General features: G+C 37.1%; 1 protein-coding gene across 1 annotated transcript in view; it reads left to right on the top strand.

The window, feature by feature from the left end:
• INVS (inversin) overlaps positions 1-26,282 on the top strand; it is an 82,943-nt gene that overhangs the window by 227 nt on the left and 56,434 nt on the right. Inside the window, exons 2-4 of the mRNA XM_058819172.1 lie at positions 45-226; positions 3,108-3,277; positions 9,022-9,188. Coding sequence (XP_058675155.1) covers positions 3,172-3,277; positions 9,022-9,188 — 273 coding nt within the window. The 5' untranslated portion in view covers positions 45-226; positions 3,108-3,171. The remainder of the gene's footprint in view (positions 1-44; positions 227-3,107; positions 3,278-9,021; positions 9,189-26,282) is intronic.

The following is a 26,282-nucleotide window of genomic DNA, read 5'->3' as shown; positions in this document are numbered from 1 at the left end:
CGTGGAGCGTCATCGTTGATGTTTATTCCTTGGCGCTTCCACAGATTTGGGCTTTCTGTCGCTTCCTCAGCTGTAAATGCTGAAAATGAAGAACACCCGAAGTTCAGGGCTCGGCTTTCTTCCAGTAAAACTTTGGACCTTGCAGAATACGTACACGCTCTGAGACCTTGCAGAGCTGTCTCAAAAAGATGACAGAAGGCTGCGCTTTGCGTTTGTCACATTTCCAGTATGCACACGTGTGTAAGGAGGGGGGCGGGTGTAACACCATTTAGAAGAAAATCCTTCACATCGGCCTTTTTCAAGTTAGGGCTCGCTTGGTTTTAAAGAAAGCCTGACAGGCTCAGACTTTGTGTGGCCCTGCAAAGATCTCGTGGCCTATCAGTTTCATGAGCTGCAAACACTCACACACGTAGATATACATACAAGTCATGTATCTCTTATTGTCTGAAATTGAAACTTGGCTTTTATCTCTTCTGCTATGACTACCTTAAGAACTTGTGCTCTTTGATCTGTAGAACATCTTGTGCACTAACTCACATTTGGAAAATCTTTGATATTTTTTCAAAGCTGTCTTCACTTGGAAACTATCAATAAAATTTGATAGCATGGTCGTGCTATCATGTTTAAATTTTAACAACCTCATGTTTTGCTGAGTGGAAATGTGATGTAATTCTTGCTGTGTTATGCAAAGTAGACAAAATATTGTGCTTGGTATAAAATTTCACCTTGAAGAGGCCTTGGTGTCCATGTGAGTGTTCCTTCATTTTAAGTGACTTGAGATGGCTAATATTTTTCTACGTTAGCTTAAAGAAGAAAAGTGAATTATTTACTTGATTCCAAGAATATGATGCATATTACAGATATTGCCAATTATGTAGCATTTTATAAGCAGACCCTTTACTTATTTCATGGGTTTTTTATTGACTATGTCTCATTTTTTTTGTTAATGAGGATCTTTATCAAGCAAGTCTTCCAAACAGCAGCCTGTTTGTTATATATTATATATATAATCTGTTTGTTATATATATGAGAAAAATACCTGAGGAATGTTACAAATTTTCCTTTTCAAGTCCCTCTTAATATTTCAGAACTTCTCTGATGCAGAATTAGCCCATTCAATGGAATCATAACACTTTACTAAGAATTGCTGTAGAGGCAATGGATTGCTTCTCTCACCTGTATAATTACTAACACTTTATGCAGAACTGTTGCTTTCATCGGGAAACTATTAACATTTTTTCATTATTAATTCTCTTCTGTATGCAGTCAGTTTTATGGAAAAATTATTGTTGATGTTATTGGGATGTTTCTGGTGCTTCACTGAGTTCTTTGCTATTTGCTGAATTTTGTGCTGCTGCCCCTAGATTTCTTTTATTTTAGTTTATTTGTTGAGAGGTAAAACGTGAAGGAAATGGAGGGACTAGATGGTGAGATCCCCTGAGAAAATGCTTGTGGAGGTGCTGGGGTCCATCAGTACTGGTCACTTCTTGAGCATCACCTCCTAAGAGCACAGGGGCTGGCAATTCCAAAATGTCAGAGGTCAAACACACGAGGTAGAAAGCTGGCTTGGCTTACCAGGCATCTTCTTTTGGAGCTAATGGAAAAAAACCAAGGTGTATGCCCAATAGAAGTAAGGTCAGTTGATGGAATCTCTTTGGATTTCAGTAAAGCTTTCAGTACTGTCTCTCATTATCCTCCTGGACAAAATGTCCGATACACAACTGCATAAACAGGTCATGTGATGGGTGAGAGACTGGCTCATGGGTTGGGCACAAAGGGTTACAGTGAATGGGGTGACATCAGACTGGGACCTGTCACTAGTGGGGCTCTGCAGGGCTCCATCCTCAGCCCTGTGATTTTCAATTTCTTCATTATTGACTTGGATGTGCAACTAGAAGGGATGCTAAACAAGTTTGCAAATGATACAAAATTGGGAGGAGCTATTATCTCCCTCTAGGGCAAAGAGGCTCTGTAGAGAGAGCTCAACAAGTCAGGGGCCTGGGCAATCACCAACTGTGTGAGGTTTAACGAGGCAAAGTGCTGGATTCTGCACCTGAGTGCTTGGACAGACTGAGAGTGAGATGCTGGAAAGCAGTGCCGTGGAAAGGGACCTGGTCAATGGGAAGTTGAACCTGAGTCAGCAGTGCCCTGGCAGCCAGGAGGGCCAGGGGTGTCCTGGGGGGCATCAGGCACAGCATCACCAGCCAGGAAAGGGAGGGGATTGTCCTGCTCTGCTCTGAGCTGGGGCAGCCTCACCTCCAGTGCTGGGGACAGTTCTGGGTGCCACCATATAAGAAGGATATTAAACCATTAGAGAGTGTCCAGAGGAAGACGATGAAGATGATGAGGTCCCTTGGTCTGTTCAGCCTGGAGAAGAGGGGACTGAGGGGAGACCTCATTGCACTCACAACTTCCTTGTGGGGGGGACAAGGGCAGACACTCATGTCTTCTCTGTGATCATCAGTGACAGGACCGAATGGAATGGCTTGGAGTTGTGTCAGGGGAAGTCTAGGTTGGATATTAGGAAAGGGTTCTTCACCCAGAGCATGCTTGGGCACTGGAACAGTCTCTCCATGCAAGTAGTCACAGCACCAGCCTGACGGAGTTCAAAAAGTGTTTAGACAGCGCTCTGGGGCAACTCTTGGGCATGTTCAGTGCAGGGCTAGAAGTGTCCATTGTTCAGTGGTCCCAGTGTATTCATTCCAGTTCAGGATATTTTGTGATTCTGTATGGAGGACTATAATAAGTTGATACTTGATAACAAACTTTATTGAAAGTTAAACTTTGAATTAAAGCATGCATGGCAACTGTTCTGAAGAACAGTCTGTTTGATTTGCACAGAAACACTTTACAGACTTTGACAAAGCTTATGGACTGAAGTTTGTGTTTAAGGCAATGAAACTACAATATATAGGTATATATTTCTTAATGCAGGCTATTTTTCTGGTGAATTTTGGCTAGAGGTAGATTTAATTCACTGGTAAAACCTGTGTTTTTTCTTTTCTGTTTTTAACAGAAGTTTATTCTCTTTAGCATTGTTTGAATAATGTTAATGACTCATCGTGAAAATAATTCTATTGTTAATGTGGTTTTGGGTTTTTTTCTAGAACTGAATATCTACAAAAAATGTTGGTGGCACAGATGTGACCTACAGTAATACCTTGAAAGAGTATGAATATTTCAGCAAACTGCCTCTTCAGTGGTTCCTCGTTAGCGTCTGAAGTGCATGCTGCTGCTGTTAATGGAGATAAGAGTACCCTCCAAAAGCTAATAGCAGGTAAATGTTTTCACTGTAGATGCATTTGGATTACTTCAGAACTGAAGCTTTTTGGTTTCAACTTACAGCTCTGATCTTTAAGATACTTTTGATGTCTTGGTTATATGTGCTTCTAGAATAAATGTTGCCCTGAAAATATGACTGATTTTTCTTACTTTTTATTACCTGTTGCTTTTGATTGGTACTTCTTTGTGAAGTAAAATAGAAAATTGGTTAGTGATAGAACTCCTTTCAGGGAATTTGAAGTTCTGAAGAAGTGCTTTGTGCTGAAATACTTCAGCTGCAAATCCTTAATTTTTTTAATTGCTTTTTAGGAAATTTGATAAATATGTTTCTACAGATAATTTATTATTGTTTCTGAAGTCTTGTCACTGTGTAGTATGTGTTAACAAAATGAGCCCAGCCTTATTTATTACTTTGATTCTCATAGACTGACAGTGTTTCTCAAAAGAAATTAAAAGTAATGAGAATGTCTAGTCCTGTTGAATCTGAAGTAAAAAAAATGCACATCCATTGAAAAGCTCAGTATTTTGCCTTCCCTTACTCTTCAGGAATGGTATGGCATTCCAGGTTAATAATTTTTAAAAGCAGTATATATTCTATGTTCCAAAACCAGTCTTGCATATATTTGGAAGGCTGCCATATTATAGGTGAAGACTTGGATTTTTCAGAGCTTCTGATTAAATGCAATTCCAGGTGATACTGAAGGAGCTCTATTTGCTCAGTGTCTTTTGGAAAATCCTATTCCCAGAGTTTAGCATGGGTTGAAGGACTGTGAAATAGTAAGAAGCACAGGCTGTATTTATGACACTTACTGTCATTTTAATGTGTGTGAAGGATTTAATGATAACAGCATGAAACCAGCAATCAGATTTCTTTACCTATCTTCTGCTGACCTCTGTTGAAGGCAAGGTGAAGACTTGTTTGGATGTATTGTCCAAGCTGCACAGAAAGCAGTAAGGGGCTCTTCTTTACAAGGTGTATCCAATTTTCTCAAAACATAACTAGAACTCATTTGATTCCAACAGGATCACACTTGAGGGAACTGACTTTATAGAAGCTGCACTTGTTGAAACAGTTATTTTTTTGTTGGGCCTTCAACTTTGTCATGTGATGGTTCAAACATATACTGTTTGCATTTAATGCTATCTGTTTGCTCTTTTTAAAAACATTTTATAAACAGCAGATGATATGGAGATACTTCTAGAAAACTGTGAGATTCAACTACAAAGCAGCTTTAAATATCCAACTTTCTAAAAAACCCTTCTGCCTGCATGTGGAGGTGAAAAAAGTGTGGGCTTTCAAATTCTGAAGAAGCAACAAAGAGTGTTTGCTAACTTCGGTGTGTTTTTGTTAAACTCAGCGCCAAAAGACATATTTTTGGAAACATGAAAGAAATATTATTTCTTGTTGCTGGCACATCTTGTCAAACATACCACAAAACAGCCATTAGAACCATGGATAAGGAAAATGCTTTTCTTTCAATGATGATCATGCAGCAAGAAGATAAAAATGCTGTTTTACTTTTGCATGGGAGGGAAAACTGCACAATCTTTGTAGCATTTGCTGTACTAGCAAAATTTGGCTTTTCTGCTTTGCCGTGTTTTGACAGGATATGACACAGACCTTACTTTTCCCAGAACTGGACCAAAAAGAAAAAAAGAAAAAAACCAACCCGAAACTTCACGTATTGCCTAGCAGAAGAAGAATGCATTAAAGTAATATTTTTAGCTGTTTACCAGTCACTGTTTAAAATATAACTTGATGCCAGAAGCAAATTGAGCAATTGGTGCTTTTCACTGAATTTCATGACTGAACTCAGCAGCAGCAGCTAATTCAGGACAGTACTCCAGTGTTATGTCTGCTGGATTGCTTAAAAACACCTCTCTAATACAGCCAAGCTCTGCATCTTGGATACATAGCTAGAGGTGGATGCAGCAATGGACAGTCCTAACTTTCTCCTCCTTTCAGGGAGGACCCTTTATTCCCTAAATTCATTATTGCTTTCCTCTTCATGCTTTCCCTGTTCAGTTATTAACATAGGAGGGGCATAGAGGCTGGCCAAACGGTCTCTTGGAGCAGCCCCTCAAACCTCTCTGGTGATTTTTCCTTCTGCCATCTGTAGCTTGGTGGAGTGTGTGTGGCTGTATACAAACATAGATGCTTTATTTGCGTATAATTAGAGTATGGATGAATTTTAAAGGACCAGGTGTTTGAAATAATACAGTGTGTTCTGGATAATGTGTTCCTTTTGACGCCCTGTGCCAGAAAGAGGCACAGACAGAATCAAAGGTAGGTAGAAAATTTATTTAGAGAAAGGAGGCTTTGTAACAAAGTATCTCTCTATGTTAACTGCTGCTAATGCTTAATCACAGGACTTCCTAAAAAGCTTGTGGGTTAAATGCCATAGAGTACATCCCAATTGTATAATCAGTGTTCTAACAGAAACGTGCTAGTTGTTTGCATTGCATGAGTTGTCCTGTGCTGTATCACATTGTTTTAGAATTGTACGTTCTTGGGCTTTGGGGAATGCTCCCAGTATTTTCTTTCCTGTGTTTTACACAACACTGAACATGTCTTTAATTAACAATTCTTCAGTGTTAAAATCCATCTGTATGATTTTGATCCTAGGGAAAAAGCGAACAAAAGTTAATTTTGTATTTGGAGGATCATTTTCCATTTTATGCTTTGGGAAGAGGCATCTAATTGTTTTAATTGTTTAAAAGAAGAAAATAATGATTATAATAATCATTATACTGAAGTGTCTGTTCAGTCCAGCTCCTCATTCTAAAGCCCTTATCATGCATTGCTTGCATCCAAATGCTTCTAAATCTCTGATGTGATGTTTCACTGTTAATTTTAACTGAACCATGGGCTACAAATATGCAGTGTGTGCTATTTGATCCTACTCTCTACTTCTCTCTTGCCTCTTCTACATTGTGGGAGGTAGGATAAACCTGAGATACTGCAGCAGGCAAGATTCTTGCAAGTGACAAGAAATGGTCTGTCTTTTAATAATTAGGGAGAGTTCACACCCTCCTGCTGCCCTTTCTCCTTTTCTGGTTTGAAAAATGCATAGAAATGTTAAGAGTCTGATATGACTGTTTGCATGGAGTGTGAGGAAATGATGAAGTACAGCTATGAGAATTAAATTTTGGACTTGGGCCCTGGATTCTGTTGTGATCATGATCTCTGTTGTCAATAAGCTTATGGAATGCATATTCTGGTGGGCTGAGGACTTTTATTCTAAAAGGGAATGGATCTAAAATTTCTTTATTAGGCAGGTATGTGAAGAGAATTTATTTTTGCCAAAGCACATTTTAGGTACCCTATGTACCTAAATATGAATGTTTTGAAGGCTACCTGTGCTTTCTTGATTGCAGAAATGGTAAGTTGCTGCAGCTGTGAGGTTCACAAGGTCCTGTGGCTAGTGACTTTCATCAGCTTAATCTCCCCTTAGCACCTGATGGTGATATAGTAGCTCCTAGCCCTTGTCCTCTCTCTTAGCCTGAGCACAAGACACCCTTTTAGGGAAATGCTCATAGGATTTTAATCATTCTAGGGGCCCTGGTAAACAACAGAAGAAAACCTGCTGCTAGCTGAAGATTGTTCCTTTACCTTCAAAAATAGTGCAGGAGCTTCAGGCAGATTACTAGCATCAAGTTTTGAGGCTCTTGCTCATTTTTCCCTCAGACTGTATGCAGTCATGGAAACTCCTTGTCATCAGCTACATCACTTTTTGGGAACTGAAAATGAACATAGATATCTGTTGCTCTGCTTAGTTATGTGGCATTTGAGCTTTAGACCATTTTTGCTTGTGGTTAGCCTCTAAATCTTTTGTATGTATGTATAAATATATATATATCCTCTGACATTCTGTAACAGAAGGGGAACTGGAATTTGAGAGAAAGGTGCTGGTTTTGGACACTGCTGATTTAAGAATCAACATTATCTGAGCATAAGCCCATGTGCTTGTGTCTTATTGGAAGAAATGAATGTTTATGAATTTCTCTTAATATATTTGTTCAAGTCCCATCAGCTTCAAGCAATTTAAGACACTGTTGAGGTTATGTTAACACTTAGCAGTGAAATGTAGTGATTGGTCATTAAGTAAAAACAATTCACATGAAACCAATCAAACTAACACCTGTTGGATAAACCATCTCCAAACCACATTCCAAAGCAGCAAAACACAGGAGAAGCAAATTAGATAATATTGGTTTCCTTTTTCTCTGAGGCTTCTAAGCTTCTGAGGAGAAGAATCCTGGGCAAGGGGATTTTTCAGAAAATATGATGGTGACACCAGTAGAAGACTTCTTGTGGGATTTTTTGGGGATTGTTTGTTTGTTGTTTTGATTTTTTAGTCAACTGCTAGTGGCATCAAGATTAGTTGTAAAACCAGTGGGTTGTCAAGGTGAAGTCAGAGAAAACAAGTCCACAGGTGAAGAAAAAAAAGAATTTTTCTATATCTGCATCACAGAAAAGTTTGGAAATGTTCTTAAACTTTTTGCAGAGCAAAAAGACTTTTCTCAATGCAAATCACACTTTCAAGGCAAAAAAAAGTGTTACATAGTGAATCATGTGATTGACATGGTAATCACTCTACAGTTTTAAAGGAACTAAAAAATGTACTGAGTGAGTAAATTATTTCTCTAACTGGCAAGATCCTACTTGACAGTGTTTTTTGTAAGTGGCTTGATTGGTACGGAATGAATTTTAATTCTTTATATTCCTCTTGATTCATATTTAATCTCCTTGATTCTTCTTCTGGGTGAATCAATAGAAATTATAATTAAGAATAAAATTACTGGATATGTAGATAAGTGTAGTATGATGAGGGAGAGCAAAGACTCTGTAAAGAAGCAGCATACCTCTGCTGGAGTGCTTTTGAGGCATCAACAGACAGGTGGACAAAGGAATAATTAAAAAGCAAAACTAACTTGCCTGTAAAATTCAATGTTCCTTGGGTAACTGTAGACAATGGTTCTCCTTTGGAGATCTGGAGAGTCTGGATGTGTGAGATAGTTGACAGCCATGAAGTTAAAGGTGCTTGCCTTTATGTGGTGGCATCATAGAAATACGAAACTTTATAGTGAAATGGCTTTGTTTGGAGGGTTTTTTGGACTGTGAGTAGGAATAGTGTTTTGACTTTTTTTAACAGGATCTGAGATTATTGCCTTATTAACCTTATCAATTCAATAAAGCTTGAGAACTATTTTAGTAGTGTCCATATTGTAAGGCACCCTGAAGTAAATGATGGTATTGATGTAATATTGATGTTTATGCTTTTAAAATAAACATTACTGTGAGTAGGCTTCAAAGTTTGTTTTAGCTACAGTGTTTACAGGTTTCAGGAGGTCTATTTGGCTTCTGTGCTGTTGATATTTTTTAAACTAATCTGTGCAGCTGGGATTGATATAACTATTTGAAAATTATTTATAGTTATGCCACTGCAGAATCTTACTGGTGGAAGGTGTATTCATGAAACTAATGTTTTCTGAATGTCCTTTTTTTCTGCAAATGTATTTTGAAATATTCTGTAACTGCCAAGTAAAAGTAGGACAGAATGTAATGATTTTGAGTTTATCACGTACTCCAGTTTTTGTTCAGCCTAGTCATATTATAATGAGATACCTACTGTTCATATTATAGTAAGATGACTTTTTAATTAAAAAGTACTGCTTTTAGCTAGATACTGATATACTTCACTGGTTTAAATGGGTGCTTTGTTTTGGTTTTTTCAGGAAACTCTGAGCTGAAAGATAAAGAGGACCAGTTTGGAAGAACTCCCCTTATGTACTGTGTGCTGGCTGACAGGCTGGACTGTGCAGAGGCGTTGCTGAAGGCTGGAGCTGATGTTAACAGAGCGGATCGCAGCCGAAGGACTGCTCTCCATCTTGCTGCACAAAAGGTAATTTCTGTGAAGAGCTCATGAAGTCAGGGCTTTCACCACAGCTGGGAGGTGGACTGACCCTGGCTGGGCACCAGGCACTCACCAAAGCTGCTCTATCACTCCTCAGCTGGACAGCAAAGAGAAAGTATAACAAAAGGCTCATGGGCTGAAATGAGAGCAGGGAGAGATCCCTCACCAGCTCCTGTCATGGGCAAAACAGGCTCAACTTAGGGAAATTGGTTTAATTTATTACCAGTCAAATCAGAGTAGCATAATGAGAAATAAACCTTAAAATCATCTTTTCCACACCCTTCTTCCCGGGCTTAACTCCTGAATTCTCTACCTTACCCAGCAGCCAGTGGTGCAGGAGAATGCTGTCAGTTCATTACTGTCTGTTTTTGTCCTCTACAATCTGTCCAGTTACATTGTCCCCCTGAAGAAGTGCTAGAGGAAGTCTACAACAATAAAGTAAAAGGCAATTGAAAGTATAACTTGAGAGCTGCAAGAAATTTTGAGTGTGGTTTAGGCCTGGAGGAAGTATCCACGGTCTTCCACAGGAGGCTAAGCAGGCTGCTCATGGGGGAGGAAAGAAAAAAGGGAGTGGCTTTGGCTGCTAACCAAGACATTTGAGTTCATAAACTGTGAAAAAGACCCCACAGAGAAGATTAGAAATTCAAACTGAAACAAAGAGCTTTTTATTACTATTTAAGTTTTTATAGTATGTTTAAAACCATAACTGCTCAAAAATTACCATTTTTTTGTGGGTGTTACTGTCTTTTGGTACCATTTAGAGCACCTGCTATGATTTCCATAGCAAACCATTTCCATACATATCTTGTCACCTGTTCGTAATTGTTCACATATTTCAGATGTTGTAATACAATCTGCATTTTTTTATAATTTTATTTTAATTAGGTTTATGTAAAGGCAGCTATAGTATAGGCATGATATTCAGTAAGGAGCAGTTAGATAGAAAACCATTTTGGGAAGACTATAATAAGGTGATATTCTCCAGGTACATTTGCATAGAAGTCCACAGGAACTCAGGAACTTTGTGGTCTGTGTTACTGCATCCCTTACAGGGAATGAAAGTGTTGTAGGTTGTAGTTGACTTGAAACAGGTCAATTCATCTGCTTGGTTGCATACCATTACACTCTGAGGACAATAATTCAGTCATCATCATAACCTTGTTTCCAGGATTAATTCTGTATTTCGAAGGGACCAACCAGCTTACTTGTGTGTTGTTGTTTCAAAGATAGGAATTTCATAAAAGCAGCAATGTCAGAGACTTAAAAAATTGCTGGGACATACTTTACTGTATTCATGCAGACATTCAGCTTTTATGATGTGATAGACACGTGAACATTTTAACTATATTAAAAACTTCAGTTTACAAATTATGTTTTCCCCAGATTTTAAAAATACATTTTAGCATATTAAACCATACAAATTCTTGTCTAAATCTTTGTCTGAATGTTCGTGTTGTGGACGTTTGTATTGTAGCAATTCAAGGCAAGAGAGATTTTGCCTTGGCTAATATCCTCTAACTGCATGTTATCCTCTAACTCCATTTCCTTATGCCTCGCTTCAGTCCTGAAAGTACAGATTGTAACATGGGATACTTGGACCATCTTAGATGGACTTTCAGCTGACAGTACAAATGAAGAGGAAGGTAAAACAGCATGAGATAAAGATTGTAGCAGTAGATTTTATGTAGTCACATAATTACTGTATAAGGTGCTAGATAGATGTGATGCACTCCCTAACAAAAAGGGTCAGGAAGCAGCCCTTGCAAATGCTTTTTATTTGCCTCACTTAGCTGTCCTCTAAAATTCCCTTCTGTGTTTTCTGAATAGTTACTTGTTATTGATGTCAGCTTATGAAATTAACATTTCATGTGTGTGAAATTTTGCCTGTAGTCTTTCCATATTAACATTTTTAGATCTACATTTCTGTTGTGTCTTCTGAAAAATACGTAAAATTAAAATTCAGAACAACCTAATGTTTCATGCAGTTTTGGCTGTTTAAATAATGTTTTGCATTCTGCTTAAATCTTGCTGATACTTTTGGTTTATATTCCAATTTTTTTTCTCCAAATGTAAAATTTCTCAGTACAGCTGACTTTGAGATAGAAAAATAAACATGCTATGACATCATCCATTTCCAAAGTTGTTTTGTCCTTGTTGGTTAATCATGAATATACATATTTACCAGGGCCACTGTATGGTCTTTGTTGTGCTCAAGCTTGTGAGTCAGTAGCTGTCCTGTGCTTCATCAAAACCAGGTTGACATGACTTTATAAATCCCCATTAATTGGTAGTCACAGGTGCAAGCTGTTTAGAAGGGCAGTGCTTGGAAATTCAGATTCCTAAATTGTATATGTGTTGCATCCTAATTTTCCTTTTCTTAGGAGAGAGAAGCTAGGTTACAGACCTTTACATGCAACCAGTGAAGAGGTAGGAAAGAAAAGACACCTCTTTCTACACTGATGCTAACTAAAGCAGATGGAGGTAAAATTAAGGAAGGTTTCCTGAGTCAGAACCTTCTTCTCTAAGTACCAGGATTACTTTTGCCATTCTTTGCTGTCTCTTTGGAGGGCTTTTGGGACACCTTGCTCATCAGATCACAGCAGACAGGCATTCTGAGGGCTAGAATTTGTTTGCAAACTCTATATATTTCTAATATTTGAGACTCCTTAGGTCATCATTCTACAGGCTGCCTTTATGTGTCCCTTTGCACTTTTTCCTCTGAAAAAGTCTTGCCACTGATTTCGCAAAAAGTGGTCTCTTCTGCCTTTCTTTGGGAACCTCAGAATTGTCTCAGAGGCAAAGAGTTTGTGAGAAAATGCTCTTCTAATGCCAAACAGAAGCAATGATTCGAGTGTTGTGAACTGAAGAGACCCGAATGTCTTAATTTGTGTGTTTTCAAGATGGTGTCTCTCCCATTAGTAATCCTGGTTATCATAAAAACAATTGGTTTTGTTCTCTGCAGGATGAGGTGAGACTGCCCCCATTTTTCTGTCTGGAGATTTCACTGTAAGAGAACTGCCAGTTCATGCCTTTCAGTCTTAGTAAAATTGCTTGTGGGTTTTTAAATCCCTATAATAGAACAAATATTCAGAAATGTGGCATTGACCTGAATTCAGTCATAAATCATCAGAATTAGGTAAAATGGATTAGGACTTCAGTTGCTTTTCTTTTCAAGGATGGATTTCTGGTTGGTAGGACTTGAACAACTGTAACACATCATTCCATTAGCACTTGTAAAATTAGCTTCTGGCTCAACCCGTGTGAGTTGCAAACCTGGCTGTGCTGGGTGAGTGTGTGTGTGCATACACCTGTGTACATATCAGCTCTACATTGTTTTATTCTTAACATCCACCTCTCTGCAAGTTTTATGCTTCCATCATGTTTGTCATTATTGTTACATAAGGAGTTCATTCTGTAAAAGCGTTTCTTCCAGTCCTTCAAAATGCCAACAATCACATCTAGTGTTCAAAATGCAGATTGTTATTTGTTGTTAGTACAAACTTCTTCTGAATTTATAGGTAAAGATTTAGGCATTATCCATATGGTCATATAAAACATTATCTGATGGATAGTTTAACAATAGTTCCTTAATCCGTTTTGTGTTCTCTAAGTCCTTCTGAAGTAGTTACTTTGTTACTTGCAGTTGTGTAATTGATCTCCCAATATTGTGGTGCACTCCAAGTGCCTTTGCTTTGTTTCACAAATGTCCTAGAAGACATCTTTCAGAGCCATGGTTTGTTGAAATAGCTCTATTTTGATTTGGGTGTCAAAAAGCAGTACCAAAATTTTTGCACTTGCTATGAAAGCAGCTCACAATCTCTAGCAAAACTATTTCTGATAGCATACCTAGGCAGGCTGGCCAGTGCTTTTGCATGTTCTTTCTGCTCCAAGGGTTTCAACACAGGTAAGAAGTGATCTGATGATTTTGGTACCTCTGTCTAGTGCTGTTTTAATAACCAGGCAGTATTTACCAGTCAGTGAGGAAACTCATGTCTCAGAACTCAGAGCTGCTGTGTCATCCTGGTCTTGCCATGCTTCATTCAAATGGTTTTTGTCACTGGACCGTGTCTACAAAGCAATAGTTTGGTGAAAAGCTGTCAGGTTCTCATCTCAACATCTGTTCTCATGTCAACAGAAGATTCTTATAATCTCTCTGTCTCAGATTTCACTAGAGACGTTCTGGACTATTTGCAAGAAGTAAGGCTTTGGATATCCACTTTCTACCCTTGTCACCTTTCTAAGACTAAGCATTCTCACACCTTTCTTTGCAAAAAGTTCCTGAAATTAATAAGGCATGGTCAGAAATTTTGGCTGTTCTATTAGAAACAGTAATGCTTTTTGAAAAACACCTGTGGTTATATATTGAAATTATTACCTTCGATGAGTGGGTGCTTCATGCTAATAATTATGTTCTTAATGGTTAGTCCTCTGTTTAGTGATAGGCATCCTTTGTATTACAGCTTTTAAGTTTTATACATCTGTTGGTCTGAGAAAGATTTTTGGCTTGAATAAAGAGATAGTTTCTGTGTGCTTAAATGTAACAAGTATATCTTCTTTCAATGGAAAATAATATAGTACAATGCAATGTGAGATGATGGGCTGAGAATAATATCATGAAACTAAAAATTTATATTGCAGATATCTACATATGAGCTAGTCATGTAGATGACTTAAAAATAATGCACTTGAGGGTGCAGTCATTCACCCTAAAGTGAGATGAGTACTCTAGGGCACGCTGACCAGCTGATACTTTCTTTCATGCATCTGTGTGATGGAGGTTTTTGTATTGTCAATATTGTAATTGTGACGAATTAATCTCACCCAAGGCATACATTTTTTTTAGCAACTCGTTTTCCAATTGTCTTTGATGTGATCTTTCATAGGATCTATCTTTCTTTTATCAGCCTTATGATGGAGGGGATTCAGTCTTTGTACGTAGAAGGCCATGTAAATTAAGTTGTTTGGTGTTTTTCCTTTTGGATTTTATTCTGTTCCACTCCTTTAGTCTCTCTTTTCGAATGGACAGATCTCACAAGCAATTTTGAAAGGGTGCACACCCCTTAAAAAATAAGAAAAAGGGACAGGTCAAGTCATTAACTTAATAAAATTTAAATTAAAAGCAGTCAAATATAAAAACCCTTAAAAATACAAACTCACCAGAAAATGATACAAATTATTGCAGGAGTGCACCTGCAAAGATTGCCATGGGAGTTTCAGAAGGTGGTTGTAACTTCCTGAACACGGATGTAATTTACTGGGAACTGAAACTGTGACTGATTGCAACAGAAGTAGAATCATTAGCATAATTTGTCAGTGATTTTGCACTGGGGAATTGTAGTACTATATGGGTACAGATTATTTAATTTTGTAGAATTTAGATTATTGTGAAATAAACATGCTGTGGGGATTTGAGTACAGGGATTACAGTTTAACAACAGGCATTCATTTTCAATTGCAGGCATTTTGCATTTGTAGCAATTTGCTTCTAGCGTTAAATTGCAACTTTTTGAAACACCCACGTGTGATACTTATGAATGGAAATGTTTCTGCATACCCAAAATACATGTATATGTTTTGTCATTTATCTTTCATCAAGTAATTCCAGTTTAATTTGAGGTGTGTGGGGGAAAGCAGGCCTGCCTCTTTCAACATTTCTCACAGGGGATCCTCACTTGTTAGCAATCTGCTTCTTTTGGGGAGCAATCTACCTGAATCTTTCTGAATACTTTAGGCACAGCCTTTTGTGTTCATAGAGATAGAAGAAAAATGCAATTTTTTTTGTTGGTTTCTAATAATATGCACTTCAAATAATCTATCAGGATGCTTAAATGTCAGGAGGATATTAATTTTGGCTTCAGGAAGATTAATACAACTCCAGAGGGAAAATGTGACTTTAGTAGCGTTAAATATTATATAGCTTTTATTATTTATTTGCTAACATTGTTGTTGATAAATAACAGTACATCCAGGATGCAGTTAGGAGTTCTGTGTAAAGTAGAAGGATATATTTTAATGGTCTTTGATTTTTTCTTTTAAACTAGAAAAAATGTACTACTGAGTGTACGTTGTTCCTGTGTACTCAGCAGTAACAGTAAAAATAAAGTAAAAAAAGACAGACTGTGGCAAGCATTAGACATGGTAGAAAATTGGAAACACAAGGTAGTCTTTAGTTCACTTATTATATGAAATTTTATTCTCAAGTCTTATCTAATGAGTACAGTCAGGTTAGTCCAAGAACTGCAAAAAGAGATTTTTTTTTTCCTTTTCTTGAGCAGTGTTTGTATTAAAAACTCTTGAAATAACTTGCCTGGGAGCCAGTTTATGCATTTTTCTCTCATTACCTTTTCCAAGATGTGTTTCCTGGAGCTGTGGTCTCTCAGATCTTTCATAAGGCTTTATTTGATCTGCATAAAAGAGCACATGTGCTTCTAACTTTCTTTCCCAATCTATGTGATGAAAATAAATTATCACGTCAGAGAAAATGGTGGCCAGTTCATGTTCTTGTTTTCCTCAGGCCAATAACCTTTTATGATGGTTCCCCCTTAACTGAGAGCTCATAATGAGTAATATTAATTCTATGCATGTAGGTTCCTGAAATGTAAATAAGCTTTACATTAATTTTGTGGTATTTTCATGTGAACATAGAATAGAATTTGATTAAATGTGAGAAATCTCAACACACCAGGACGTGAAACAGGACTGTTTGCCTACCTGCCAGGAGAGGTGATTTTTTTAGCATGTGGGACTGTAGTTTCCTTTGTGATTAATTAAGCCACAGACAATAACCATGATACAAATGTTTTCTTTAGTTTCCTGAACAATGAGTTCTCTCTAGTGAATGTGGCCTGAAGTTGCTCAAGGGTGGAAGGCAGAGTAGTTCCTTGTGTGTGATTTGTGTGTGTTAGACTGTAGATAAGCTGTCCTAGCTACCAAGGGGTTGGTACCATCCACAGCCTTCCCCTGAGCCCTTTTCACAGCTGTAGAACTGCTCACTGGCCAGTGCGTTTGACAGAAAATGAACTCTACAAAAGAACAATTAATTTTCTGCCTATTTAACACAAGGCCCATGTCCCCAAATTATTTTTGCTATTGGTTGATACTACCATTGATCTGTGCTGTAAGCCCTATTGAAATGGTTAAAAATAGCTACAGGAAAAATTTAAGAAGAGAAAATTCGCATTGTTACAGAGATCTGATTCACAGTACATTCCGCTAGAAAGTTGTGCTGTCACTGCTGAGAATGAACAAAAGAACAGAGACTTTGCAAGGCTGGAATTTCTTAAATGAACAGTGACATTATAAAAAATATTCTCAAAACCATAGGTAAGAATTTTAGCATCCTATTTGAGTTCAGGAAGGATGGGAGCCCTTTTGCAATTGTTGTTTTTCTGTGTGTGATAAATTGCTGCTGTGACTCTTTCAGGATCTTGTATGTATTTCCTAATTCTCCTTTTGAGTGTTCTTTAGATTTCATTAATACTTCCGATTGCCTCTGCTGTGTCTTCGTTCAGAGTGAAATTTGGGCACTACTTTGCAAGACTGAAATGCTATTCTCATATATTCAGGCAGTGCACTTTCAGGTTGCACACTTTGTCATGTCTTGTAACAAGGCAAGAACATGCACATTTATTGTTTCCTCATTAAGTGTTAAGCTGCTATAATCATATGGTATCCAGCAATTTTCTGTCTCTACTGTCAAAACGTGGGTTAAAATCCAGCCAGTTCTTTTCTCTGCAGAAGATAAAACTGTGGAAATACTGTTCTACATGTTAGGTTTCAGTTGCACAGCAGATACTAAGACATCTGAATCTGATTTCTCACTGGTTTTATGTTAGCATGAAACCATATTTTAAGACAAGGTTATGCAAAATTTTCACTTGCCAAAGTATTCTTTTGACTTGAAGTTTGAGATCAGAATTTCAGACTAACTGTAAGATCAAACTTGGTTTCTATACAAATTTCATTGATAAATATGGTATGAATGTCTAGAGTCAATAGCACTTACAGAGTTGATTTTTAAATTATTTTAGTAGCAGTTGGTTGCTAAACTAACTTACTCTGGTGAAACATATTTGAAAGTATTGCTTGCAATTTGTGGCTACCTCCCTGACTATAGCTGCTTTCCAGCAGATATTTTACACATCAAAGGAGTTATTGCATGGCTAACCAGAAAACATAGCGTCTGTTACTGTCTGTGTTTAGGATTGGCTGGTAAAAGAAAACAAATAAAGCTGTCTGAGATGCTAAAATGAATTATTCTCTAAATATGACAGATTTGCTCTATAGCCTGCTGTAGACAGAATGGTTCTATCTACTTCCAGTCGGAATAGCAAAATGGTATTTTCCCTCATTTAGAGTAGTAGAAGTAAAAGCTGAAGGAGGATGGAGGATGTTTAAGGAGAGGGTTTGCAACAGGAGCACGTGTGGAGTATTTACCCCAATAGTCTACCCAGTAGTAGAGTATATTTGCATGGAAAGCGATGGACTGAGTGTCGTGTGTTCCCTCTGACATGCATTTGAAGTGTTGGTCTCCAGTTGCCTGGGGCAGTTGTTGACTGGCAGCCATCATTGTGCTATCCAATTTTTATTTTTGTAGTATCCAAGGATTTTATTGTGAGGTTGTAAACATAATCTAAACACAGAAGAAAGAATAAATGCATCTAAGGTTTTTGGGAAGATGTGTGGATTAGTTCTTGCTTTGTGTAAGGGATGTTCAGTATGATTCTCAAGGAGGCACATCTGGAACACAATTGAAAAATACAATGGTGTACCATTTCTGATTTTGTCTTGTAATAGTGGAAAAGATTCTCACTTAACAAGAGTTGTGATCATAAACCAAGTATAAATAAGGCTTGCCGTAGAAAAGTCCCAAGTGATAACAGGTACACAGCTCACTCTTTTCTTTCAACTTCTTGCAGACAGACAGGGATGCAGAAGATTGTTATTCCCCATTTCTCACTGTTTGAATCTGGAGAATAGTGTTGAGAATATCCTTCTGTAGTTTTATACAGGATATGTGTCAATGTTCACTATTTCATTAGTGTAAATGTCTTAAAGACACTTACAGATTTTGCTAAGATTAGGTGTTAAGAACAGTAATTTTTCTTCACTGTTTGGCACCACCTAGTCCTCTAGCACAACATTGTTGTGTTTTGTTTGTTTTTTTTTTTTAATAAAGCAAATTGGGAGAATAATATGTGTTCCATTTCTCTTTAATCAAGGTATGTGTTAAAAAGAATGAGAGTCTGCCAAATACGAACAAACCATAGCAGTGACTATAACCTGGGATAAGTAGGAGGTTTGTAATATAAACAATAAAGGAGTTTTTGATCCTGGAAAACCTGAGCAGCTTCTGAGAACACTGTGCTCACTGTCACCAGCATAGGCATAAGTGCCTGTACATGAGTGGCAGGTTGGGAAGAGTTTGCTCCATCTTCCCTGGGGTGAGGGTTGGGTCAGGCCAGTTGCACCTCTGTAGGTCTCCTTTTCACAGGGGCTTCTGTGGGGCTCAGCACTAGGAATTCTGAACTGATCTCCTTTTGGAAGGGGCAGGCAGCTATTTGAAATGTGTAAAATATAAATAAAACTGTATCTCCTAAATGTTTCTCTCTGGTATTTGAAAATGACAATATTTGTCTCCTCTTTGCAGTGATTTATTATGTTTGGAGTACATTTTAGAGTGGAATAGTAATAATTAATATTTATTCATAGAAATGTTATATACTGTTTCAAATTTTATTTGTAGGTTTGCTTGAGTTTTGTGAGAGCCAACTTATCCAAATGTCCTGAAGTTCAAGTTTTCTTCAGGCTATAGTCATAAAGGATCTGTTTGCCAAACTACTTACTTAAATATCTATATTTTGTGCTGTATTGCCCATAAGTAAAGTGTTAAATCATCTATGTCTGGTTGAAACTATCAATAAATACGTATTCACCCCCAGAAATATTTTGTAAGCCTAAAAAGTTAAAACAATAAAATACTACTTTTTTTTTTACTGAATAGATCTTTTCACAGTGTTTAGATTTCTTAAATTAATATTGTATTGCACTTGCATAGTAATTTCCTTTATCTTTGCAACCTGTATTTTGAGCAAGACCGTATTCCTCATTTAAAATAGAATAGCAGATATTCATGTTTCATGTCTTTAACTAAAACTTTAAGTTTTCATGTAGTTTGATTTAATAATATTTTTCTGTTATTACTTTCAGAAGCATAGGAATCCTTTGCTGAAACAAACATACTCCTTTTACCATAGTTGAAGAACCAGTTAATTAATTTTGGCAGGGCAGTATCAATTGCTTTTTTACTGTTTAAATAATTTGCATATTTTTATTCGCATTATTTGTTTGGTTGCCTGATTTTAACGATATTCCTGTGGTTGTGGTGTTTTATTTCGAGGTTTTTTAATGTTCTCTTCTATCGTTTGCTGTAGCAAACAGCCACAGTTTAGGGACTTTGCCTCCAATCTCACTGGTTTTGGATAGTACCACCCTGAGAATAATAAATGGTTTCAATTTGCCTCAGAGTGATGTGACTTGTGAGGTCCTGTGTCACTAGATACTGCATATTGTCCTAGAGAAAACAATTGAAGCAAATTTATAATGATAAATTCAAATTATTTAGTCCTGGTTTCTATCACTCTGCTGCAAAGAAAAAAAAAAAGTGTAGATATTAAATGGAATGACGACTGTAACATCTCTCTGCCATCTAGCACAGTATTGGGATTCCTTTTTCCTTGCCTCAATGTTTCCCAGCTCAAGCTTGGTTTTCTGGGGTTAATTTTCCCGGAGTGTCTGCCTGGGTTTTCGAGGAGCCCTGTACAAAGGGAGTCAGTACAGCCTAGTGGAGAGCAGAGTCATGAGCATTTGCATCTCTGGAATGTTTTTATTGACAAACGGTAGTCTGCTATTGACATTCGTGTCCCTTGATGATACTTCTATCCTAGCTTATCTTTGCTGGTCAAATGCCTTAATTGTTCTGGCCTTTAATTCAGTCAAAGTTGGTGCAGGAGTGGAAGAGAAAAGAGAAGGAGCAGGTCTAACAGAGCATCAAGCTTGAGCTGTGAAGCTGCTGGCAACGATCAACCTGTCATAATGTTATGATTTGTTCATTTTTATACCATTTATTAGCCTTTACTTGTTGTGCCATTTGGCCTCCAGGGCAGATAAAGTGCTGTCTAATTTGGTAGGTTTGCTTCTGTCAGAGTGGCCTCGACAGAGAAGGTGTTAGCTGTAGTGACAAATAATCAATAGCTGTCGTTGTCATGAGAAACGTGAGTAGTTGGGCCTTTCATCTGGAGGATTAGAGGTCTAATTGGATTGAGAATAGGGAGGGTGAGCTGTTGGGTAACCCTGTCAGCTATGTTAAGCTGTCAAATGTCAGCTTGCCTGAAAGGAAGAAGGAATGGTTCGCTTTCAGAAACAAGGAAGAAGACATATGAAAGCTTTTAAAAAAGTAACAGATAGAAAAGTAGAATGGGCTAACATAGGCTTTAACCCTTTCTTGTTTAATTACATATCTTGCTAGGTAATGAGGACGTGTGGTGTGCGCTCTCTCGCTCTCTCTGAGACAGGCAGAATTTGTGTGAAACAGATTTGGCAGTGTTATACCAGATCAGACTGGTTTTATGTCTTGAGAAAAAGCCAGTTAACTACTCAGATAGGGAATATAAATGCAAAAGATTATGACGTGGGGGAAGAAAATATCCATTACTGGAAGGAATCACTTAATAGAAGCTGTAAGGAAATAAAATACTTTATTTTAATACTTCGTTGTAAAGATATGTTGATGCCAATATATTTTTTGAGATATAAGCAGTTGTTTCCAAGTGGAGTAATTATTACAATCCATTCTTGCACTGGACTTCAAAATCATCAGTTGAATTTTGTCTGCATTTTCTTATTGTTGATTTTGGTCTTTGCTTTCTGTCTGTTTCTTGGAGAAAGATTTCTGTTGTTCTAAATAAGATAAATCCAATGAAAGACCCATTATACATGTAGAACATGTAATTTTATGTCACAGATGTGCTAATATTTACCTTCCCAGAATAAATAATAGGACTAAAATTTTAATGAAGGATTTGCTTATAAAATTACTGAAATAGTGGTTTCTTGTAATCTTATTCTGCCACTTTCTTGTAAGCAAGTCTTAACTGTAACCATGCCAGTATTCCCCTTCTCTAAGTAACACATTTGCCTTGAGATCTGCAGTACTTGGCCATGGTTATCTGTATAACAGATCTGGAAATAGCAAGGTTTTTAGACAGTGGAATAAAGCTTTTTATTTTGCATCAGTTAATTTAACAAAAGACAATTGTACATTTTTCTTCTTCTTTTTTTTTTTTTAATGGATTTCTAGATATTTCAAAACTCACAGATTTTTTTTCTTATGTGTTTGGTCATTTATTCTGAAGTAGTGGTTTTACTATCAGTGTTTCAATTTGGATTGATTCCCCTGCTGCTCCCCTCTCTCCCCTGCAGCACTTATTGATGGTCATCTGGACTTGCAACATGGTTTTTACTGGTGGTCTGCTGTAAATACTGGCAAACCCATCCTTCATCTCAAGTTCATCTTCATAGATTAGTACAATAGTGTAAGCATTCCAGAGGCAGAAATCTTGAACAGATTGTCTGTTATCACATTTCAGTGGCGTTGTGTGTCAGGAATCAGGGGGGTTTTATCCCTTTGAGATTAACTGCCATGCTCTCAAACACCTATCTTTGTGTGAGAGCCTGAATTCATGTGTATTGAATAACTTTTGGGTTTGCAACTACTTATCTAACATGTACTGTACCTCTGTCATTTATTTTCTGATAATCCAGTTCTCATGACTTATCTTTCTCTGCTTTGTTTCATTGCTTCCCCAGCTTTGACTTTATGATCTTGATATTTATTTTTGAGTCTGACTAACCTCATTTAAGTACATTTAACCTTCTGGTGTGGGCTGCAGGATGGACAGATGAAGAAGTGACATCATAGCCTACTCTCACAGCTTGAAGGTGCTGAGCTACAGGAGAAGTACTGTGCTGCTGTGGCCTGGTTGGCTTCAGTATCCATAATATCCATTAAGCCGACCCAGCATTTCTGCACTGTGTGGTTGTCTGCAGTGTAGACACACTGTGGTAAAATGAGCAAGCCCAGGCCTATTTATTTATTTGTTTTTTAAGTTATATATTTACCTTATTGAAAATCTATCCATTTCCCTGATTTTTTTTGCAAAATTATATCTTTTGTTTTATCCATTTTGATAAAAAGAGTGTCATAATTCAGTATCTTAATTTCTAGAGTATTACCAAACACTTGGTGTGAAAATCCTCATCCAGTATTTTTTCCCAGACAACTTCCTTGCCATGACAGTGATCTGTGGTTTCCCCAGTCTTTCCCATTTTTTCTCTGGCTCAAACATCGTTATTGGTGATGTTTTCTTTCTCTTTTGCTCCAGCAATATCACAGCTATTTTCATTAACAAAATTGATTTATTTTTTCATTGTACAAACAACTCTCTCCCATTTTTAAACTTGTACTTTTACCTGTCTGCATCTCTGTTTCACTTCTTGCTCTGGTAACTCTCCTCTTTTCCTCCACTTGGGTTTATATATTTTGCTACCATGCTTGCTGTGCTTGAAATAATCCAAGGAGGATATTGTCTGGCCCAGAATATATATTGTGTTATCATCCTTGTGCCTCTGTTGAGCAGTCTTGCTCTTGAGCACTTGAAATTTGAATATGAAATTTCATTAAAATAATAAGAAAAGGAATGCCTCCAACTGCAGTGATTTTCTAAAAGATTTTGCAAATATGGTTTAAGTGCAAACCATGGTGGCAGAACATTGAGGAGCTTGTGTTGTGTTTCCCAGTGAAAAGAAACTAATTCTGCATAGCATATGGAATGATATCTTAAATATCTGTGCAGCCAGATGGTAGAATTACTTTATTTTCATCTATTGAGTTCAGTGCATACTTTTTGTGAGTAAAATTTGGAAAAGCTTCTGGACTCACCTGTTGTTTCTTTTTCTGATCTTTACTGAGGCCTCTTCCATAACAATAATTTTTCAGGCTACTATCAACAAATAAAATAATTTGTATTAATTTCTGAAGATTCTCAGTTACCAAGAGTGAGTAGATAAAGCGATCCTGTTTTAAAAAAACACCTTAAATGAGTACTTAAGTCTGAAAAAGTATTGGTGCATAACTTCAACTCAGACATTTTATTGCAAAGACCAACTAGAACTGAACATGATAAAAATAGGCCCAGCAAACAAAAGTAACTTGTTCAGGCAGGAGCAGTGCTTTTTCTGTAAGAACATTGTTCCATATTGCTTGATATTTGTCTCTTTTAAGTTGACTTAATCATCCTGGTTTCAACTGCTGATTGTCTCCTACATACTGTTGTCAAACAGCTGCCTCCTCTCTCTCATTTTGCTTTGTTCAAAGGACAGGTGAAGATTTCTATCATTTGATCTTGAAGATAATGGTTCCATCTTAAAAATGGTATTTTCTTTTTAAACATGGTGCTTGCAGTAGTGGGAGAGTTACACTTGAGATCTGAATAGGATTCTTTTTGTTTCACTTATTATTGTTTCTTGAGCATGTTTAGCATTGTGGCATCCCTCAGTACACAAGGGACTTGTCCAGCTCTTCTCCCAGGACATTGATGTCTGCTGCCAAGTCTGTACCTTTAAAAGTACCTTTGCAGACAAAGACATTTCCCTGTCTGAGTGTCCTTTATAAAACATCATTCTTGCATTAATTGCCCCTCTGCAGCTGACCCCACGAGTGATCTTTAATGGTTACGAGAAGAAATGTTGTTGTTGGGACTGAGAAACCACTTACTTGTTTGTGTCCAGATTTGGCACTGACAAATTAAAACAGAACTTCCACTGTTATTAGCTCATCAGTTTGGTTTAGTCCCATTTTGTGGACTGTAGGGTGATTTCTGTTGGAATAAGGTGTCTTTTCCCAGCTATTCTGCAGTAAAAAGGGAAGATATTTGTTTTCACTGATTATAAATGTTATTCTAACTTCAGGCAAATTAGTTTTGTGTTAAATGTACCCACATATGCTTCAATAAATGAAGTACCAGCAATAGATCATCTTGAAACAGGGCACCTTTCTGCTGAAATCTCCAGGAATCTTCTATCAGGTGTCTGACACATCCTTAATCTGATGCTCAGGCTTGTCATTTGAATCAATAGGATACCAGATAGGATGTCTTCAGCATGCAAGCCTACTGCTATAGGAGGTATTTGAAAAATAAATTCAGGTCTTATGGCCAGCCACAAACTCCAGGAGCACTAATCTTTCATTTGTCTCTCTCTTTGTCTGTAAACAGTTGGTTAAATTGTTGATTAAAGAGAATTAAGTGAATCACACTTAAGTCAAAATTGATATGTATGAACTGCATAAGCAAATTCTGTTGCTGCCTGAAAAGCAACAGCTAATGTCAGCATTTCATAAAATACAAAATTAATTTAACTTGCCTGTTAGGAGTCTAAATTTTTTTGTCTCTTTGTAGAGTGGTTTGGAGCTGTCTTTTGTTACACTTTTTTTCTGTTAATGAAGGATTAAGGAAGAATGCTACCAGTTTTTATTAATGAGGAATATTTTTTGCTGAAATATTGACTGATTTATGTTATAAATATCATCTGTCTGTGTTCAGCCTTATGATGGGAACACTTAAACATAGCTAGAGATATGCACAAAGGATGTGTTTTTCAGCATGGTTAATATGGTGTGGATTTGGGAAGGCTTTGCAACACCAACCTTGAGCTGTTATTTTATCTGCCTCTAGTCCAAACAAAGAGAAATAAATCTAGTACTTTTATTACTGCTAGGATGCAGTTTGAGTAGATTATGAAGTCTTTAATTTATCTACCAGTATTTAAATAGATTATGGCTTCATTTTGAATATCAAACATCACTGCAGTATCTCTAGAAACTATTAAATTTTGCCATATGTAAAAGTAGCCTGAAGTGTCTGAATAATTATTTAAATTAAGAGTAAACCTACCTTTATTGCTGGTTGTTTTCAATATGGATTGTCTGTCTACTTCTGTAACAGTTCTGGAGATTTCACTGTGGCTGGAGACCTTTTCTCGTCCAATAGAAATTGATAGGTAGATTTGCAATTATTTCACACAGCGGTTTGTTATAGGACTTAATATGTTTGAAATATATTTAAATCACATAAAGGGCATGCTTTTATTTGCAGAAAAAACAGCAGTTAAAATAATAACAAAAAATTCTGTGAAGCTGTGCTCAAAATTGAGCATATATGCAACGTTTTCACTTTGCAAGCGTTGTTGCTTCCAGCAGTCTGTAAGGACATGACATGCACACAGAAGGGTGCAATTAAGAAGTACAAGGCAGTAGTGACACAGTACTAGTCAGAGTGATGCTTAGTAGTAATGGCAATTAGTTTGCTTCCAGAATGAAATAGCACTGCACAAAGGTAAGATAAAAAACTTAGACTGGACTAATGGCTGTTATTTAGACTTGTTTTCAGGTAGAATTCTGGGATGGATTATACTGTGATCTGTAACATTTTTATTAGATTTTTTAAATGCATACGTGTGTTTCAGGGATATGTTTTTCTACAGTGCTCTTACTTCAAGACAATTCAACTCAAAGCCATTAAGATGAAGAAAATGAATGTAGTAACTTATTTTCTAGTACTTTTATTTTTGGGGAGGAGGGAATCAGTACTTTCTGAGAAATCTTTCAAATCATTATTTTTTGAAATAAAGTATTTTTTGAAAGCTTAGTGTTTGATTCTTTATGCAGAAGTGGGCAGTGATCCTGTAAATATGGATGATGCATCTCAGGCTTTGTTGTAAATCCCCAGAGATTGTATGTTGTGGGTACTTCTGCCTGAGTGACTTCAAAAGAACACTACAGGAAAACAAGTTCAGAAACAGTGGAAGAGATCAACTGGAAATGAGAATGCTAATTGCATTTTCATCCTTGAAGTGTTTTTTACATGAAAGCCACTAATTTCAATAGGTTGACCATAACATTTATTGCTGAAGAGCTGAGAACACTACAAAGGAACAACATGTACACAGGCCATGGATAAACGAGGT

This window comes from Ammospiza caudacuta, chromosome 1 (genome assembly GCF_027887145.1).
Source record: "Ammospiza caudacuta isolate bAmmCau1 chromosome 1, bAmmCau1.pri, whole genome shotgun sequence".
Classification (NCBI taxonomy): Eukaryota; Metazoa; Chordata; class Aves; order Passeriformes; family Passerellidae; genus Ammospiza; species Ammospiza caudacuta.
The sequence above is the reverse complement of the archived record's forward strand: the minus strand, read 5'-3'. Positions and strand labels throughout refer to the sequence as shown.